Source organism: Tachysurus fulvidraco, chromosome 5 (genome assembly GCF_022655615.1).
Source record: "Tachysurus fulvidraco isolate hzauxx_2018 chromosome 5, HZAU_PFXX_2.0, whole genome shotgun sequence".
Lineage (NCBI taxonomy): Eukaryota > Metazoa > Chordata > Actinopteri > Siluriformes > Bagridae > Tachysurus > Tachysurus fulvidraco.
In genome coordinates, this window is record NC_062522.1 from 33,171,872 (window position 1) to 33,192,538 (window position 20,667).

Here is a 20,667-nt window from a genome sequence, read left to right on the forward strand (position 1 = left end):
CCGTAACAACGCTTTTTCAGAGATAGCTGGTAAAGTCTAAGAGCTAACTAACTAACCCAGCTTGCTCTCTAGAACAGATCAGATATTATCGTTAATCCAGCCGAGTGTGTAATTACCTGTAAATAAAAACCTTGAATTAGTACCTGATTGTTTTCATGTTTCTAACTGCAGATGATTTTCTAACTGTGGATGATTAATCAGATTTTTTTTACAAAACGATTTGTTATGTAAGTTTAAGTCTAATCCTGGAAACACATGGAAGGGTGTTGCCTTACCATCCCTATTCGTAACATTATACAGTTCAGTGAGCTCTGATTCCAGCCTGTTAATGTTGGGGTGTCTCAGATTAAAACTCTCCATCTTAGCTAAGTAGGCCTTCACTATGAAATTATTAGGATCTTTTTTATTGCGGCAATAATAAGCACTCCAAGCATGACTGGGAATGTTAATTCCTTCTTGATATTCTCTTTCATCTCTTGTCATGTTCATCCAGTTCCTCCCTGGGACGACTCCGGTCACAATGTACACCAGGTGAATTTGATCGAGTTTGGAGCTTTGATTTATTTCAACAAGCATCCGTTCCTCCACTTGCTCGGCCCATTTTTTGTTGCTGTCCAGTTTTTGTGGAGCTGTGTTAGTTAAAGTGAAGGTGGAATCTGCTTATTCCTGATCAGCAGCAAACTGATATGGAAAAATGTGACCTCTAGTAAACTCTATATTATAGTTCAATCGGGGAATCAATCATCTCTTTCAAGTCTTTATATTCTTCAATTTTTTCCAGCTGTTGGAGGAGAAATTAAAGAGTAGGAATTAAACACAACGACGTCGATCAGCTCACTCAACACACTTTTCAAGATAAATTAAACACATTACACATGTTAATGAATAAATACTGTAACATTTAACACACTGACTGACCTGAGGTTCAATATTCCACTCTCTTTTGCAGCTCTTCTGTTATTTCCCTAAGCCAAGTAAACAGGGATCCTCCTCACAGTGTCGTACACGGTGGCAAACATGGGTTTGTTTTTCCAGCGCTGGCAAATCGTCTTATACTGATCTCCAGGGAAGACTGTGGGGATGATGATGTCATTTTCTTTATGGATGAAGAAGTCACTACATACATCCTCCATCCATCCATCCATTTTCTACTGCTTATCCGGGGCCGGGTCGCGGGGGCAGCAGTCTAAGCAGGGATGCCCAGACTTCTCTCTCCCCAGACACTTCCTCCAGCTCTTCCGGGGGAATACCGAGGTGTTCCCAGGCCAGCCGAGAGACATAGTCCCTCCAGCGTGTCCTAGGTCTTCCCCGGGGCCTCCTCCAGGTTGGACATGCCCTGAACACCTCCCCAGGGAGGCGTCCAGGAGGCATCCGTAACAGATGCCCGAGCCACCTCAGCTGACCCCTCTCAATGTGGAGGAGCAGCGGCTCTACTCTGAGCTCCTCCCGAGTGACTGAGCTCCTCACCCTATCTCTAAGGGTGCGCTCAGCCACTCTGCGGAGGAAACTCATTTCGGCCGCCTGTATCCGGGATCTTGTCCTTTCGGTCATGACCCAAAGCTCATGGCCATAGGTGAGGGTAGGAACGTAGATCGACTGGTAAATAGAGAGCTTCGCCTTGCAGCTCAGCTCTTTCTTTACCACAACAGATCGGTATATTGACCGCATCACTGCAGAAGATACACCGATCCGCCTGTCGATCTCCTGCTCCATCCTTCCCTCACTCGTGAACAGGACCCCAAGATACTTAAACTCCTCCACTTCAGGCAGGAACTCTCCACCAACCTGAAGAGGGCAAGCCACCCTTTTCCGGCTGAGAACCATGGCCTCGGACTTGGAGGTGCTGATTCTCATCCCCGCCGCTTCACACTCGGCTGCAAACCGTCCCAGTGCATGCTGAAGGTTCTGATTTGAAGAAGCCAACAGGACAACATCATCTGCAAAAAGCAGAGACGAAATCCTGAGGACCAGTGACAAAGGGCAGCCCTGCCGGAGTCCAACATGGACCGGGAACAAGTCTGACTTACACCCAGCAATGCGAACCAAACTCCTTCTCCGGTCATATAGGGACCCACAAAACACATGTGGACTGGTTGGGCAAACTCCCATGAACCCTCCAGCAACCTGGTGAGGGTATAGAGATGGTCCAGTGTTTCACGACCAGGACGAAACCCGCATTGTTCCTCATGAATCCAAGGTTCGACTATCGGCCGAATTCTCCTCTCCAGTACCCTGGCATAGACTTTTCCGGGGAGGCTGAGGAGTGTGATCCCCTTATAGTTGGAACACACCCTCCGGTCCCCCTTCTTAAACAGAGGGACCACCACCCCAGTCTGCCAGTCCAGAGGCACTGTCCCCAACCGCCACGTGATGTTGCAGAGGCATGTCAGCCAAGACAGCCCCACAACATCCAGAGACTTAAGGTACTCAGGGCGGATCTCATCCACCCCTGGTGCCTTGCCACTGAGGAGCTTCTCAACTACCTCAGTGACCTCAGCTTGGGGGATTGACGAGTCCACAACCGAGCCCTCCTCCTCTGCTTCCTCAATGGAAGACATGTTGGTGGGGTTGAGGAGATCCTCGAAGTACTCCTTCCACCGTCCGAGGATGTCACCAGTCGAAGTCAGCAGATTCCCACTCCCACTGTAAACAGTGTGAGCAGGGCACTGCTTCCCCCTCCTGAGACGCCGGACGGTTTGCCAGAATTTCTTCGAGGCCAACCAATAGTCTTTCTCCATGGCCTCACCAAACTCCTCCCAGACCCGAGTTTTTGCCTCTGCAACCACCCAGGCTGAAGCTCGCTTGGCCCTCCGGTAACTATCAGCTGCCTCCGGAGTCCCCCGAGCCAACCAGGCTCGATAGGACTCCTTCTTCAGCTTGACGGCATCCCTTACTTCCGGGGTCCACCACCGGGTTCGGGGATTGCCGCCACGACAGGCACCGGAAACCTTAGGGCCACAGCTCCGTGCGGCTGCATCAACAATGGAGGTGGAGAACATGGTCCACTCGGACTCAATGTCTCCAACCTCCCTCGGGATCTGGTTGAAGCTCTGCCGGAGGTGAGAGTTGAAGATCTCCCTGACAGGAGACTCTGCCAAACGTTCCCAACGGACCCTCACAGTACGTTTGGGTCTGCCAAGTCTGTCCAACTTCCTCCCCTGCCATCGGACCCAACTCACCACCAGGTGGTGATCAGTTGACAGCTCCGCCCCTCTCTTTACCCGAGTGTCCAAGACATACGGCCGGAGGTCAGATGAAACAACCACAAAGTCGATCATCGACTTCCGACCTAGGGTGTCCTGGTGCCATGTGTACTAATGGACACCCTTATGCTTGAACATGGTGTTTGTTATGGACAAACTGTGACTAGCACAGAAGTCCAATAACAGAACACCACTCTGGTTCAGTTTGGGGGGGCCGTTCCTCCCAATCACGCCCCTCCAGGTGTCACTGTCGCTGCCCACGTGAGCGTTGAAGTCCCCCAGTAGAACGACGGAGTCCCCAGTCGGGGCACTTTCTAGCACCCCTCCCAGAGACGCCAAGAAGGTCGTGTACTCTACACTGCCATATGGCCCATAAGCACAAATAACAGTGAGAAACCTCTCCCCGACCCGAAGGCGCAGGGAAACGACCCTCTCGTTCACCGGGGTGAACTCCAACACATGGCTGCTGAGCTGGGGGGTTATGAGCAAGCCCACACCAGCCTGCCGCCTCTCACCGCGGGCAACTCCAGAGTAGTAGAGAGTCCAGCCTCTCTCGAGGAGTTGGGTTCCAGAGCCCAAGCTGTGTGTGGAGGCGAGCCCAACTATCTCTAGTCGGTATCTCTCAACCTCCCGCACCAGCTCAGGCTCCTTCCCCCCCAGCGAGGTGACATTCCATGTCCCTAGAGTCAGATTCCGTGTCCGGAGATTGGGTAGCCGAGGCTCCCGCCTTCGACTGCCACCCAATCCACATTGCACCAGCCCCTTACGGTTTCTCCTGCAGGTGGTGGGCCCACAGGAGATCGGCCCCACGTCGCTCCTTCGGGCTGAGCCTGGCCGGGCCCCATAGGGTAAGACCCGGCCACAAGGCGCTCGCATGCGCGCCCCAACCCCGGGCCTGGCTCCAGGGTGGGGCCCCGGTTGCGCCATACCGGGCGACGTCACTACATACATCCTTAAAAGATTTAACAACCTCCATCACCATCAGTAAGGAGAAAGAGGAGAGCAGGAGCACCAGAGCAAGGAGTTTCATCCTGACACACGTTGAAGGACTTTGTGATGAGGAAGAGTGTGATGAGTGTGTTATGTGGATTGTGTGAGGAGTGTGTGATGAATGTGTGTGAGAAGTTGATCTCAAGAGAGCAGATATATATATATATATATATATATATATATATATATATATATATATATATATATATATATATATATATATATATTATCTAAAGGTTACATTCACTAACTAATTGACTAATTTTTATTCACTAATCCATGCTCATGGAATGTTAACTAGTTCTTGTTGGAATTATTTTAGATCTAAGTATGAAACAATATGCTGATAAATAAAAATAAATCAATATTACAATTATTTTAAAAATAATAATCTCCACAGATACACATAACCTAGACTTTTATTCCTTCATATTTACAGGGACATCAATGTCCATCTCATAATAAACACATCTTAATAGACTGCACATGTATTAGACCCAGGGCCATAAACAGCCTGTAAACAGGTGAGAATTAGATCATATGATAAGTGTAATATTGATGTTTGTCCTTTTGTCTGCTGTTTGTTGGATGTTTGCTGCAAAGTTTTTATTCCTGTTTCGTTCATCTCTTCTGATACTTTGAGTATTTTTAATTTTGTCATTTTTTTGTTGTTCTGCACTTATATATTATATATTCCTGTTTTGTATACAATTCTTTAACAGTCATGTTAAATTAACAGACAGTAGATCATGCCTTAATCAAATAAACAAAAGAGAGAATAAGATTTTCTCAACCACAAGCTGCTGGAACGTTCAGTAGAAGATGTGAGATGATCACAGGAGCAGATCTTTGTACAGAGATCTTTATCTGTAGAAGAACCGGCTGGTCTGTCGCTCTCCTGTCTCAGATACTCACCTTTTTATAACACTGCTGTCACGTACACTGGTCACATGTTACAGTGGAATTGATGATGAAACCAAGAGCTTACACACACACATCAGCACTCACTGCCCAGTCTCATTGTTCAACAAACATTCTACAACAGAACTGTAATTATAAACAGATGAAGTGTCTGATGGTCATCCAGTAACTTTTTAAACTGTAAACAAGACTGAGTTGTTCTGGTGTAAGAGGAATAACACACTTGTGGATGTGCTGTTATGTGAAATTTAGATTATTGGATTATATATGGATTATTTTTCTGTAATTTTAGAGTAAACTGCTGGAAATTGTCATTGTTAGCTCTTACAATAATTTTACATTGGTGTCATTTAGCTATTTCTTTCATCCAAAACAAATTACAGTTTCAAATAAAAGTCATATACAGTGGGAGTCCAACAATGGCAGCATTGTAGTGTTGGGATTTGACCTCATGACCTTCCAATCAGTAGCCCAGAGTCTTAACAACTGAGATGGAAAGGTGTAAAATTTTAGTCTGAGTACTTCCCGACAGAGAAAACAGAAAATATGATTACACAAGAGTTTGTAGAAGTGGCTGAACCAAGATAACAGTTTCTTTAGAAATGAGATGGAACCTGCGTGATACATTAGACAGCAACTTGTCTTTAAAACCATATCACCATATTACACAAACAGCCTTCTTCCACCTTAGAAATATTACCAAGTTGAGAAACATCCTGACTTTATCTGATGCTGAGAAGCTAGTTCATGCCTTCATAACCTCTAGACTGGACTATTGTAATGCATTACTAGGTGGTTGTCCTGCGTTTTTAATAAATAGGTTACAGTTAGTCCAAAATGCAGCTGCCAGAGTTCTCACTAGGACAAGAAAGTATGACCTTTAACCCCAATGTTATCATCTCTACACTGGCTACCTGTTAAGTTTAGAACTGATTACAAACTGCTGCTACTTACATACAAGGCTCTTAATGGTTTAGCTCCCATGTATCTAACTAGTCTTCTAACACGTTACAATTCTTCACGCTCTCTGAGATCACAAAACTCAGGACTTCTGCTAGTTCCCAGAATATCTAAGTCTACTAAAGGTGGTAGAGCATTTTCTTATTTAGCTCCCAAACTTTGGAATAGTCTTCCTGATAGTGTTCGGGGCTCAGACACACTTTCCCAGTTTAAATGTAGATTAAAAACTTATCTCTTTAGTCAGACGTACACATAAGACATCCCATAATTTTGTGCACTATTACATCAGACTTACACATTTTATGAACAGCAGATACGTTGATTCCTGTCCACTGCTTCTCTCTTTCTACCCATCCTGAGACATCCAGAAACTGCACCAGCTCCGATTGTCTTCTGTGACATTTTGGACTTCTTGTAAGAAATAAAAAATGTGGTAGTGAAAATAAGACGATGAGGTTGAAGATCTTAATGAAGAACAAGAAGTTTAGTCCAGCATAGCAGTGACAAAATACATGAAGTACGTTGGGTTCATCGGAGTCAGTAAGAACCCTGAGCAAATCCTGCTCAAGCATTATATACAGTTTTCTCTTTTTGTATTATTATTATTATTATTATTATTATTATTATTATTATTATTATTATTATTATTATTATTATCAACAAACAAAATATAATAAAAAAATCTACCCTTAATAATTTTTACAGTGAAAAGTCAGATTTATAATAGTCTGATATTTAATTCTGAATATTTAATTCTTTATTCTTTCTAAATAATTATTTAAAATATATCCTCATGAATGAACACATTTCACACAAATATATATTAAAATGTAAAATATATAATTATTTTCTACATATAGTTTATGTATAAATAAATAAAGTCGTTTTTATTGTTATAATACATTTGATATACAGCTGATATAGTTCTATGTAGGTATTATTTATACAGCAGACACACACACACAAGTGAGAGAGCGAGAGAACGTGTGTGTTTGAGAGAGAGAGAGAGAGAGATTATTATTATTATTATTATTATTATTATTATTATTATTATTATTATTATTATTATTACAACAAATATAATAATAATAATAATAATAATAATAATAATAATAATAATAATAATAATAACAATAACAATAAGTATTATTGTTATTGTTATTTTTATTTTTATTGTTATTGTTATTGTTATTGTTATTATTATTATTATTATTATTATAAGTAGTAGTAGTAGTAGTAGAATAGCTGTAAACTATATTTAGGTAATGTTCCTTTAACCCCCCCCCCCCCACACACACAGACACACAGACACACACACACACACACACACACACACACACACACACACACACACACACACACACACACACACACACCACACACACACACACACACACACACACACACACACATCTCTCTCTGTACAAAAATGTCGCCACCTGCTGGACATCCAAACGCTACTAATAATAAATCCTGTGTACAGAAAGTGTCTCTGTTCAGTCTGATGTAATGAAGATTTATTAAAGATCTGCAGGAGATTTAACAGACAGAAATGTACCAATGATACAGAAATACAACAAACAGCTTGGTATCAGTCTGTTTCCTTCTAATTCTACAATACAACTCATTTAAAAATAGTCAACACAACTACAAAGAGATAAAAAATAAAATGTGTCTTTCTTTAATACAGAAAAGTGTAAATGTGACAAAATGCTGTAGGATAAGAGGAATAAAACACTTGAGGACGTTCTGTTACAGGAATATAATCAGTTTCTGCAGGTGAAGTAAAGCACACCAAAGATTCTCTGATTCATTATAAACATTTGTTGAAGTAATTTGATGAAGCAGTTTTAGGTCAAACCAGAGAAACAGATGGAACGAGCTCGGACTGTACTCAAGTCAAACACGTATCACTAAATACTTTGAAATCCTGATTATACAGACTGCTGAGGCGTCTGTTCAGGATATCAACACTCAAATACGTTATTTCAGAAGATTTGGGGTTCGGTTCATTTTGCCGAACGAGGTAGGCTTTCGAAATTGTTGTGGTCTGATTGTAGTAACAACAGAACGCAGTCCAGTAAAAACTGGGAATGTTAACTCCTTGTAAAAACCATCTATTCATTTTTGTAGTATTTCTCTTTATGGATATCCAATTATTCCCTGGAACTACTCCAGTCACTATAAAAGCCTCGATTCTATTGTTTTGTTTGCACTCTCTCTGTATCTCTGCCTTCATCGGTGTCTCTACTTTGTCTGCCCATTTTTCATTGCTGTTATTTGTTTGTGGTGCTATATTGGTGAATGTGAAGGTGGAGTCTGCCTGATTCTGATCAGCAGCATATAGCTTTGGAAACACATGACCTCTAGTATAAGAAATATTAGTGGATATGTTACTCTCGTTATAGTCTCTGTTCACAGCCTGGTGAAAGTACTCATCCATCTCAACATCAGTGATCTCCCTCATGTTCCTCATTTCTGGACGGTTGCTAATCTTTTCCAGCTGTTATGAAGAAAGACAAAGGAGGTGTCAGTTAGTGAAAACTCATAAATACATTATTTACTGGAGTCGGAGTCAGTGAGGGTTTGTGAAAAAGGATTTCAGTGATGTTTAACTCATGAACTAAACACTGCATTGTAAAGCAGGAAATGAGATGAAATAATGAATTGACTCAGTGACTGATTCTTACAACCGAGTGATTCATTCAAAACAACTGAATTGTTTGCAAACAAATTATATGTAATGATTTGCTAGAGTTTTTTTTTAGAACAGTCAAACTCTGCGTGTCAACCACTTCACTTACCTGTGGTTCATTTTTCCACACGTTGTTCCGAACCGTCCGTCTTTCCCCTGAGAACGTGTAGGCTGAGTAAACAGGGATCCTATTCTTCATGTCATACAGCGTAGCAAATGTGTATAGGTTGTTCAGGCACTGACAAATCTGCTTATACTGATAGCCTTTGAAAACAGTCGGGGTGATGATTTGTCTACTATTTGGTCTTCGGATGAAGAACTCAGAACCAGAATTTTTGAAATCCGTCACAACCTCCATCAGGGTCAGTGAGGAGAAAGTGGAGAGCAAGAGCACCAGAGCGAGAAGCTTCATCCTGACATCCTGGATGAGTGTGTGATGAGGAAGAGTGTGAGATGAGGAGTGTGATGAGAGTGAGATAAAGAGTGTGTGAGATGAGTGTGTGATGAGGAATGTGTGAGGTTCGTACCAGATCATGGAGAGCAGAAATCTACCTGCAGTCCTAAAGATGAACAGAACCACAACACAAATGTATGATATATTTACTGCATTTTCTATTAGCACTTGAAGTAATGTAATATAGAGTAATATTGATGAGTAAAGTGAAGTAATGTAATATAGAGTAATATTGATGAGTAAAGTTAATATTGTGATTATCATGAACGCAGACCATTGAGCTACAAGCTGCTGCTTCGTCCTGCAGTAAAGTCAGTTTCATATTCAGACAGTCGGGTGTTTGTGGTGTTTTCTGTCCTGTTCTAAGTTAGGAAACTCTTCAGTCTGCTAGTTGAAGTAAAACTTGGTTTCGAATCTGTACCTTTGTTAATGTTATTTAACAAGACAATCAGATAGAATTGAAGTTTTCCCCCAAAATAAGAGATAGAGAGAGAGCGAGAGAGAGAGAGAGAGCGAGTGAGAGAGAGAGAGAGAGAGAGAGAGAGAGAGAGAGAGAGAGAGAGAGAGAGAGAGAGATTTTCTCACCACAAGCTGCTGGAACTTGATGTTGGAGTTCAGTAGAAGATGTGAGATGATCACAGGAGATCTTTGTACAGCGATCTTTATCTGTAGAAGAACCTGCTGGTCTCTCGCTCTCCTGTCTCAGATACTCGCCTTTTTATAACACTGCTGTCACGTACACTGGTCACATGTTACAGTGGGGTTGAAGATGAAACTAACACCTTATAAACACATCAGCACGGCCCAGTCTCTCAGTGTACAAAGGTGAAAGCTTTTACACCACATGATGCAGCTGCAAAGATATCAGCAGATGGTGGACGACCCCCATGCAAATTCTTCACTCTCTGGAAAATTGGTCATGAAACCATCAGACCCTCACAGTAACAGCTTCTTCCCCATGCCATCAGCCTCAGTATCCAGAGACTGTACTGACACCAACATGCACAACACAGCTGGTTATGCTGGAGCTGCTAAAAGGTTTCACAGACATTCAACAAGGTTAAAGTTAATTATAAACAAATAAAGTGTATGATGTGAAACTACATTCAGTTGTCTTTGTCCTTCAGCTGATCCCTTTTTGTGGTCACTACTGCAGATCGTCTCATCCACAGATATGCTTTTGTACAGGTTTTACACAGGATACCCTTCATGACAGAAACCTCCCATTTTCTCCAAGCTTGGGCACAGCACTGATAGTTAACCCCTCAGTGACTGGGTTAGTTCTCTACCTGGAAATTGAACCCAGGCCATGGTTCTGGTATAAGAGGAATAGAACACCTGTGGATGTGCTGTTATGAGAAATAATCACTTTCATGGTGGTTTGAATAATTCCACTTCACTTCACGTGCATCACACCGCACAGTTGTGGATTATTTTCCTGTAATAGCACAATAAATATTTACGGAGACTCAAAGCTTCTCATATCTACACCTAAAGCAGCAGAAACATCATCCTGGAATTATCTATTGCTGAAGGTCACTGTGTATTAATTGTTGTACAAATGTTCTTCATGTCTTTTAGCACCAGCTCACTTTACACTTCCAGACCTCAATACACATCATGCAGCAGTTTAAAAGTTTCACAAAGCTACTGGTGTGAATTTCCACTGGTGTGAATTTCCACTGGTCTGTGGGTTTAACACACACCATACTGAGAAAACATTTCACTAAACAGAATATAATAATATTAAACAGTTAAACAGCTCAGTGTGTTTCTAAAAAAGCTGAAACCTCAGCAGATCGATGATGTGACACGAGGAGATAAAATCCTCCATGTTCACAGTAAACAGTGAAGTTTTATTAAAGATCAAGATTTAAATTGCTTTATTTATCACATGCACAGTTTTTCATTATAGCAGATGACAAGTTCATCTTGTTCTTCAATGACTGAACATGTGATCTGGCCCTTAGCCTGTCACGAACCCCAGTGTGATTCTCTCTGTGTTTCTTTCTTCATGTGGTCATTGCTCTCCTCCATGTCACAGAGGATCTGATTTGTCACTTCGAGTCAATGGATAAAACATCACAAAACACACGGAAAGGTGATTATAGTGTTTACTGGTGTACAAAGTTTACACTGCTGTTGTAGGTCAGTGCAGATGTTGTATGTGCAAAAGTAGAAATTAAAAATAAATAAATAACAAGTAAATGAGAGCACACACTCTAAATGGAGTGCATCTGGACCTGGACCAGGACGGCATCTGAACACAGATGACCAACTTGGAAAAATCTGAAGGTCCTTCAAACTATAGAATAAATCTTAATCTACTTATAGATGATTTTTAAATGCACTTATTATTATTATTATTATTCACTCACTCACTCACTTTCTACCGCTTTATCCAAACTTCTCAGGTCACGGGGAGCCTGTGCCTATCTCAGGCGTCATCGGGCATCGAGGCAGGATACACCCTGGATGGAGTGCCAACCCATCGCAGAGCACACACACACACACTCTCATTCACTCACGCAATCACACACTACAGACAATTTTTCCAGAGATGCCAATCAACCTACCATGCATGTCTTTGGACCGGGGGAGGAAACCGGAGTACCCGGAGGAAACCCCCGAGGCACGGGGAGAACTTGCAAACTCCGCACACACAAGGCGGAGGCGGGAATCGAACCCCGACCTGGAGATGTGAGGCAAACGTGCTAACCACTAAGCCACCATGCCCCCTATTATTATTATTATTAATTATTATTATTATTATTATTATTATTATTATTATTATTATTATTATTATTATTATTATTATTATTATTAATAATAATAATAATAATATCATTATTATTTTCAAAAGAAAAAAATAAAAAGAAGCTCAACAAAGTGATACATTTTTATGATGATTTCACATGTTTCTAACAGGAAAGTTGCTGATTCGAACACACACATGCACGCAGGTACTCACACACACTGTATTCTTGTTACTTTAAGTCTAATCCTGGAAACACACTGAAAGGTGAATTATACAGTTTAGTGAGCTCAGTATTCAGGTACTGAATGTTGGAGTGTTTGACTTTAAAGTTCTCCTGCTCAGCGATGTAGGCCCTCGCTACGAGTTGTCCTTTGTTACTGGTGCAACAGTAAGCGCTCCAAAAATGACTGGGAATGTTAATTCCTTCTTGATATTCTTTTCCGTCTCTTGTTATGGATATCCAGTTCTTCCCTGGGACGACTCCGGTCACAATGTACACCAGGTGACTTTCGTCAAGTTTGCAGCTTTGTTTTATCTCTCTATGTATTGGGGTCTCCACCTGTTTAGCCCATTTTTGGTTGTTGTCCTTTGTTTGTGTATTACTAGGTGGTTGTCCTGCATCTTTAATAAATAGGCTACAGTTAGTCCAAAATGCAAAAAAGAGAAAAAGAAAAAGAAGCTCAACAAAGTGATATATTTTTATGATGCTTTGACATGTTTCTAACAGGAAAGTTGCTGGTTCGAACACACACACACACACACACGCACACATGCACTGTATTCATGTTACTTGAAGTCTAAAGTGACATCACGTGAAAATTAAAAATTTGCACAACATGGACAGGTGACATATCAAAACACTCAGCACAATGAGGGGAACTGCCTCACGTGTATTTCGGTCATGTCACTTGCTCATGTCCGCTCGCCTCCAAAAGTATTGGCACCCTAGTGGTCCAGTAGCTTTCACAATCTTTCTGTGCACTTGCCTCCAAAAGTAACACTGATCCTTATGTCCACTCGCTTCCAAAAAGCACCGGCCTTTGCGAATACTTGCACCATGAAAGCCAAAATCAAAGTTTGTATACCGATAAACTTTAAAAATCTAGTTATGTTGGCTTTCCGTTATAAGCTTATTATTATTATTATTATTATTATTATTATTATTATTATTATTATTATTATTATCAGACAAAAATTTATTTAAAAAAATGCGGCTTTGGGCTTTCGAGCCACATGCACCATATTCGGATATGTCGTTGACCCTGGCACGGCTTCTGTTCTGTGATCCATGCAGTATAATAATAAGTAGAATCCCATAATGACTGCAGTATTGACATGAAATATCCAAACCTTCAGTAGGCACTTTTTGCCAGAATTACCTCTGAGATGAGGCCGAATCTGAGAATCCTGAGGCATCTAGAGATTTTCCAGCTCCAGTTAGACTCTGTGAAATTAAAGAGGAGATTTGAACTCCATGTGATCTTTTGCATCAAGACAACATTTATTTTACTGATGAACGCAAAAACGGGGGGAAAACTTGGCTGTAACTGGAAAAAAGCATTATATGTCCATTGAACAGTGGAAAGACTGTTTGTAATTCAATCAATGAACATTTATTTAACTTCAAACACTTTTATTTTTTCTAGCAATTTATTCTATAACACACACATTATATACATATATATGTATATAATGTGTGTGTATCTTTATAGTACAGATATATTTACAATAAAGTGCTCACTAAGTATATATTACATATTTATTTATTATTATTATTGTATTATTATTATTATTATTGACGTGAATGTGTGGAACAGAAGCCCAACTCACCAAGACGAGACATTAGTGTTGTTTATTGTTAATAATACCGTCTTGGTCGTGTCCAGCAGTTTCTCTGCAGTCTTCATGCAGCTGATTGATGTGACTGTATGTCATCACAACTGACACTGAGTCATAAACAGTCTGTGGATAAACAGATGCATTGTTTGTATAATGAATGATCAATAGTTCAGTAGTTTCAATAACAGCATCAACAAAATTATTCTAAATATGAATTCAGAAAATGCCAATCACACATTACCGTTTTTATTTATGTTTTCACAAAAATACAATGTTTGTCAATTCTCAAATAAAAATCCAGTGACAGTTTTGACCCGCCCCATATCCCTGCTTTGTCAAATGACTGTTTTGCCCCGTTCGGAATTGTTAGGACTTGTCGTTAGGAACTATTAGGACCTGTTAGGAATCGTTTGAAGTGTGTTAGAACTTGATGGGACTTATTAGGAACTGTTTTAAGGTCCATTCACCACAGGGTGCTCTATGTCCATATTTATTCATACAGAAAATTGTGTGGAGGATCCACGCACTAAACGTATTGGGCCTCAGACAACTGAACCTCGGTGAGACAGTGTTTCATTTCTACCCTTCTGTCTTTTCCTTTTTGATAATCTGGGGGCACTTTTGATCTACCTAAAAAAAAAAAAAGTCAGAAACAGAGTTGGTGGTAAAAGCAAAGAAATAAAAATGATATTTATTTTGCTGCAGCAAAAGGCGTCTTCCATACAGTGCAGAAGTCTACACAGTGAAGAGGCAAAGATTAGTGATTCAGATCTCCCTTTTATCCCCTAGGTGTGTGCTTGTGTAACTTTGTATTGTGTGTGTTGATATGTGTGTTTATGTGACCTCAGTCCCTCAGTAAAGTCAGATCTTATCAGGCATGTGCACCCACACTCCCCTTAGTTATCATCCTTTTAACACATGGAACATTTATAATCCGGTGGTGCGCTCCGATGGCGCGGACCACTATGTCCTGAACTGGCTGAACTGACGCGAGGCAGTCTGTAAAGTAAACGTGCGCGGTGGAGAATCGCGGCACTGCGCTGGAAACGGGGGTAAGTAATCTACTCGGTGTCACTCCGGAAGCAGTACTGATAATAAAGGTCGGGGAGAGTGTGTGACGGGAGTGTATATATAGGCGGTGTAATGAGTGTGTAAATGAGTGTCAGGTGTGTGTAGTCAGTATGCTGGCGAGGAGCTCCTGGTGGGCGGGGCGCGCACGGGAGACGTAGCAGGGTGCTCCCTGACAATATAACACTCATGTTATTTAAAATTTCTACTACAATAATTTTTCAGTGTCCTTCAGTAGGTAATGCCAGTTTGCTGGACTTTTCTTGCAATGTCTTCTTTTAAACCATATAGTAATAACTGATATAGTAATCAAAGTTATTAATAGATTACTGCAGCCATAATCCGCATTAGTTATCATTTAAAATATTTATATTTTTATAATAAAATAATTTAAATCCGGCTTTGTTTGGTGAACTGAACACCACTACAATTTTACAGTTTAAATGATTCCCAAAACATCACCAAAGTGTATTTGATCTTCTTCTTTTTGCAGCTGATAAGTGATTTGTTCTATTTGATAAATGTTTTTGTCAGGGTTTAAAAGCTGGGCAACGCACAAGGCAAAACACAGGTTGTCTTTGTGGTAAAATAAATGTACAGATACCATAAATGTATAAATTTTGTATATAAATATTTATAAAAATATGTTGTGTTGCATCACCGATGTGACTGGTGCATTTTGAATTAACCACAACGAGCAAAATGTCTTATCACCGTTTTATTTGTCGATGCAGTTGACGTCTTCATACACAACGTGAGCAGACGCTGACCCACCAGGCATGATGTGAGCAGGCACTGACCGGCAGGCATGATGTGAGCAGGCACTGACCTACCAGGCACGATGTGAGCAGGCACTGACCTGGCAGGCACAACGTGAGCAGGCACTAACCGGCAGGCACAAAGTGAGCAGGCACTGACCCACCAGGCACGACGTGAGCAGGCACTGACCCACCAGGCACGATGTGAGCAAGCACTGACCCACCAGGCACGACGTGAGCAAGCACTGACCCACCAGGCACGACGTGAGCAGGCACTGACCTGGCAGGCACGACGTGAGCAGGCACTGACCCACCAGGCACAACGTGAGCAGGCACTGACCTACCAGGCACGATGTGAGCAGGCACTGACCTGGCAGGCACAACGTGAGCAGGCACTAACCGGCAGGCACAATGTGAGCAGGCACTGACCCACCAGGCACGACGTGAGCAGGCACTGACCCACCAGGCACGATGTGAGCAGGCACTGACCTGGCAGGCACAACGTGAGCAGGCACTAACCGGCAGGCACAATGTGAGCAGGCACTGACCCACCAGGCACGACGTGAGCAGGCACTGACCCACCAGGTACAACGTGAGCAGGCACTGACCCGGCAGTCAGGAATGATGAAGAAGATGATCCAAATGAGGTTAGAAGATTTTAATGAAACAAAAGCACAAAGTTATCCAGGCAAGAGCAAAAAAGGCCACAAATCACACAAAATAGCCATTACAGACAACAAACAACAAACAAAAACTCAGGGTTAAATACACACAAGGAACCAATGACAAATGTAAAAAAAGTTTTTTGATGTTATCAATTTTATTATTATTATTATTATTATTATTATTATTATTATTATTATTATTATTATTATTATTATTTGTTGTTGTTGTTGTTATTTTTAATATTACTATTATTATTAGCTGTAGAAAAATGTTACCTTTATAGTGTTTCTATAAAATCCCCACATACGCGCACTCACACACTCACACACACACACACACACACACACACACACACACACACACACACACACACACACACACACACACACACACACACACAAAGTGTCACTGTTCAGTCTGATGTAATGAAGATTTATTAAACATCTGCAGGACATTTAACAGACAGAAATGTACCAATGAACAGAAATACTTAACAGCTTGGTATAAGTCTGTTTCCTTCTAATTCTACAATACAACTCATTTAAAAACAGTCAAAACAACTACAAAGAGATGAAAAATAAAATGTGTCTTTCTTTAACACAGAAAGGTGTAAATGTAAGAAAATTCTGTAGGGATAAGAGGAATAAAACGCTTGAGGACGTTCTGTTACAGGAATATAATCAGTTTCTGCAGGTGAAGTAATTTGATGAAGCAGTTTTAGGTCAAACCAGAGAATCAGATGGAACCAGTTCGGACTGTACTCAAGTCAAACACATATCACTAAATACTTTGAAATCCTCCTTATACAGACTGCTGAGGCGTCTGTTCAGCATGTCAACACTCAAACGAGTTATTTCATAAGATTTGGGGTTCGGTTCGTTTTGCCGAACGAGGTAGGCTTTCGAAATTGTTGTGGTCTGATTGTAGTAACAACAGAACGCAGTCCAGTAAAAACTGGGAATGTTAACGCCTTGAACAAGTGTGTTATCATTATTATTATTATCCTTTCTCGTTATGGATATCCAACTATTCCCTGGAACTACTCCAGTCACTATAAAAGCCTTTTTTGCATTTTTTTGTTTGAACAGGGTCTCAATCTCTCCCCTCATCGGTTTCTCTACTTTTTTGTCCCATTCTCTATTGCTGTTATTTGTTTGTGGTGCTATATTGGTAAATGTGAAGGTGGAGTCTGCCTGATTCTGATCAGCAGCATATTGATTTGGAAACACGTGACCTCTAGTATAAGGAATTATACTTTCCATATAGTCTCTGCTCACAGCCTGGTGAAAGTACTCATCCATCTCAACATCAGTGATCTCCCTCATGTTCCTCATTTCTGGACAGTTGCTCATGTTTTCCAGCTGTTATGAAGAAAGACAAAGGAGGTGTCAGTCAGTGAAAACTCATAAATACATTATTTACTGGAGTCACAGTCAAAGAGGGTTTGTGAAAAAAGGTTTTCAGTGATGTTTAACTCATGAACTGAACACTCATTTTGAAGCAGGAAATGAGATGAGATAATGAATTGACTCAGTGACTGATTCTCACTGAGTGACTCATTCAAAACAACTGAATCGTTTGCAAATAAATTATATTACGTATATTATTATATATTATGTAATGATTTGCTAGAGTTTTTTTTTTTTTAGAACAATCAAACTCTGAGTGTCAAACACTTCACTTACTGTACCTGTGGTTCATTTTTCCACACTTCCTCCTGATCCAGGGCCTGTTTTTCCCCTGAGAAGGTGTAGGCTGAGTAGACGGGGATCCTATTCTTCGTGTCATACAGCGTAGCAAATGTGTATATGTAGTTCAGGCGCTGACAAATCTGCTTATACTGAGAGCCTTTGAAAACAGTCGGGGTGATGATATGTTTCCTATTTGGGCTTTGGATGAAGAACTTGGAACATGTTTTTTGAAAATCCGTCACTACCTCCATCAGGGTCAGTGAGGAGAAAGTGGAGAGCAGGAGCACCAGAGCGAGAAGTTTCATCCTGACACACGGTGGAGGAGTGTGTGATGAGGAAGAGTGCGTGATGAGGAGTGTGATGAGAGTGAGATAAAGTGTGTGAGATGAGTGTGTGATGAGTAATGTGTGAGGTTTGTACCAGATGATGGAGAGCAGAAATCTACCTGCAGTCCTAAAGATGAACAGAAGAAGATTTATTTACTGCATTTACTATTAGCGCTTGAAGTAATGTAATATAGAGTAATATTGATGAGTAAAGTGAAGTAATGTAATATAGAGTAATATTGATGAATAAAGTGAAGTAATGTAATATAGAGTAATATTGATGAGTAAAGTGAAGTAATGTAATATAGAGTAATATTGATGAATAAAGTGAAGTAATGTAATATAGAGTAATATTGATGAGTAAAGTGAAGTAATGTAATATAGAGTAATATTGATGAGTAAAGTGAAGTAATGTAATATAGAGTAATATTGATGAGTAAAGTTAATATTGTGATTATCATGAACGCAGACCGTTGAGCTACAAGCTGCTGCTTCGTCCTGCAGTAAAGTCAGTTTCATATTCAGACAGTCGGTGTTTGTGGTGTTTTCTGGTCCTGTTCTAAGTTAGGAAACTCTTCAGTCTGCTAGTTGAAGTAAAACTTGGTTTCGAATCTGTACCTTTGTTAATGATATTTAAACAAGACAATCAGATAGAATTAAAGTTTTCCCCCAAAATAAGAGAGAGAGAGAGAGAGAGAGAGAGAGAGAGAGAGAGAGAGAGAGAGAGAGAGATTTTCTCACCACAAGCTGCTGGAACTTGATGTTGGAGTTCAGTAGAAGATGTGAGATGATCACAGGAGGAGATCTTTGTACAGAGATCTTTATCTGTAGAAGAGCCGGCTGGTCTCTCGCTCTCCTGTCTCAGATACTCGTACTTTTTATAACACTGCTGTCACGTACACTGGTCACATGATACAGTGGGGGTGAAGATGAAACTAACACCTTATACACACATCAGCACTGCCCAGTATCTCAGTGAACGAGGTGAATGCTTTTACACCACATGATGCAGCTGCAAAGATATCAGCAGCAGATGGTGGACGACCCCCATGCAAATTCTTCACCCTCTGAAAAATTGGTCATGAAACCATCAGACCCTCACAGTAACAGCTTCTTCCCCATGCCATCAGCCTCAGTATCCAGAGACTGTACTGACACCAACATGCACAACTCAGCTGGTTATGCTGGAGCTGCTAAAAGGTTTCACAGACATTCAACAAGGTTAAAGTTAATTATAACCAAATAAAGTGTATGATGTGAAACTACATCCAGTTGTCTTTGTCCTTCAGCTGATCCCTTTTTGTGGTCACTACTGCAGATCATCTCATCCACAGATATGCTTTTGTTCAGGTTTTACACAGGACACCCTTCATGACAGAAACCTCCCATTTTCTCTATGCTTGGGCACAGCACTGGTAGTTAACCCCTCAGTGACTGGGTTAGTTCTCTACCTGGAAATTGAACCCAGGCCACAGTGGTTAGAGCACGAGGCTCTGCTACTGGACCACCATGGGACGTATTATGCTTCATTCAGTAACTGGTTAAAAACTGTAAACAACGTTCTGGTATAAAAAGAATAGAACACCTGTGGATGTGCTGTTATGAGAAATAATCACTTTCTTGGTGGTTAGAATAATTTTTCCTGTAATAACACAATAAATGTTCATGGAGACTCAAAACTTCTCTTATCTACACCTAAAGGAGCAGAAACATCAACCTGGAATTATCTATTGCTGAAGGTCACTGTGTATTAATTGTAATATAATTAATACAAATGTTCTTCAAGCTCTAATGTCTTCTCGCACCAGCTCACTTCTCACCTCCAAAACTCATTAAACATCATGCAGCAGTTTACAAGTTTCACAAAGCTACTGGTGTGAATTTCCACTGGTCTGAGGTTTTAACACACACCATACTGAGAAAACATTTCACTAAACATTCGTTCGTTTTCTACCACTTATCCGAACTTCTCGGGTCACGGGGAGCCTGTGCCTATCTCAGGCGTCATCGGGCATCGAGGCAGGATACACCCTGGATGGAGTGCCAACCCATCACAGTTCACTAAACAGAATATAATAATATTAAACAGTTAAACAGCTCAGTGTGTTTCTAAAAAAGCTGAAACCTCAGCAGATGGATGGTGTGACATGAGGAGATAAAATCCTCCATGTTCACAGTAAACAGTGAAGTTTTATTAAAGATCAAGATTTAAATTGTTTTATTTATCACATGCACAGTTTTTCATTACAGCAGATGACAAGTTCATCGTGATCTGGCCCTTAAACTGTCATGAACCCCAGTGTGTTTCCCTCTGTGTTTCTTTCTTCATGTGGTCATT

General features: G+C 40.9%; 1 protein-coding gene and 1 long non-coding RNA gene across 9 annotated transcripts in view; both read right to left on the reverse strand.

Annotated features, from left to right (window-relative positions):
• LOC113663317 (endonuclease domain-containing 1 protein-like) overlaps window positions 1-20,667 on the reverse strand; it is a 36,222-nt gene that overhangs the window by 10,357 nt on the left and 5,198 nt on the right. The window contains exons 1-4 of one of the 8 annotated variants that reach the window (XM_027178531.2): window positions 19,071-19,196; window positions 9,297-9,329; window positions 8,879-9,190; window positions 7,575-8,577 (exon numbers count right to left, since the gene is read on the reverse strand). In XM_027178531.2, the coding sequence (XP_027034332.2) occupies window positions 7,969-8,577; window positions 8,879-9,181 (912 nt within the window). In that variant the 5' untranslated portion in view covers window positions 9,182-9,190; window positions 9,297-9,329; window positions 19,071-19,196 and the 3' untranslated portion in view covers window positions 7,575-7,968. Of the gene's footprint in view, window positions 1-7,574; window positions 8,578-8,878; window positions 9,330-9,808; window positions 9,944-16,730; window positions 17,674-18,002; window positions 18,457-19,070; window positions 19,214-20,667 lie in introns of those variants that run through there. The other 7 variants (XM_047813400.1, XM_047813399.1, XM_047813398.1 and 4 more) reach the window with 7 other exon arrangements.
• LOC113663318 lies at window positions 12,094-16,383 on the reverse strand. The gene is made up of 4 exons (XR_003445469.2): window positions 15,603-16,383; window positions 13,812-13,943; window positions 13,361-13,425; window positions 12,094-12,602 (listed from the first exon to the last, which is right to left on the reverse strand). It is a non-coding gene; the product is annotated as an uncharacterized LOC113663318 (long non-coding RNA).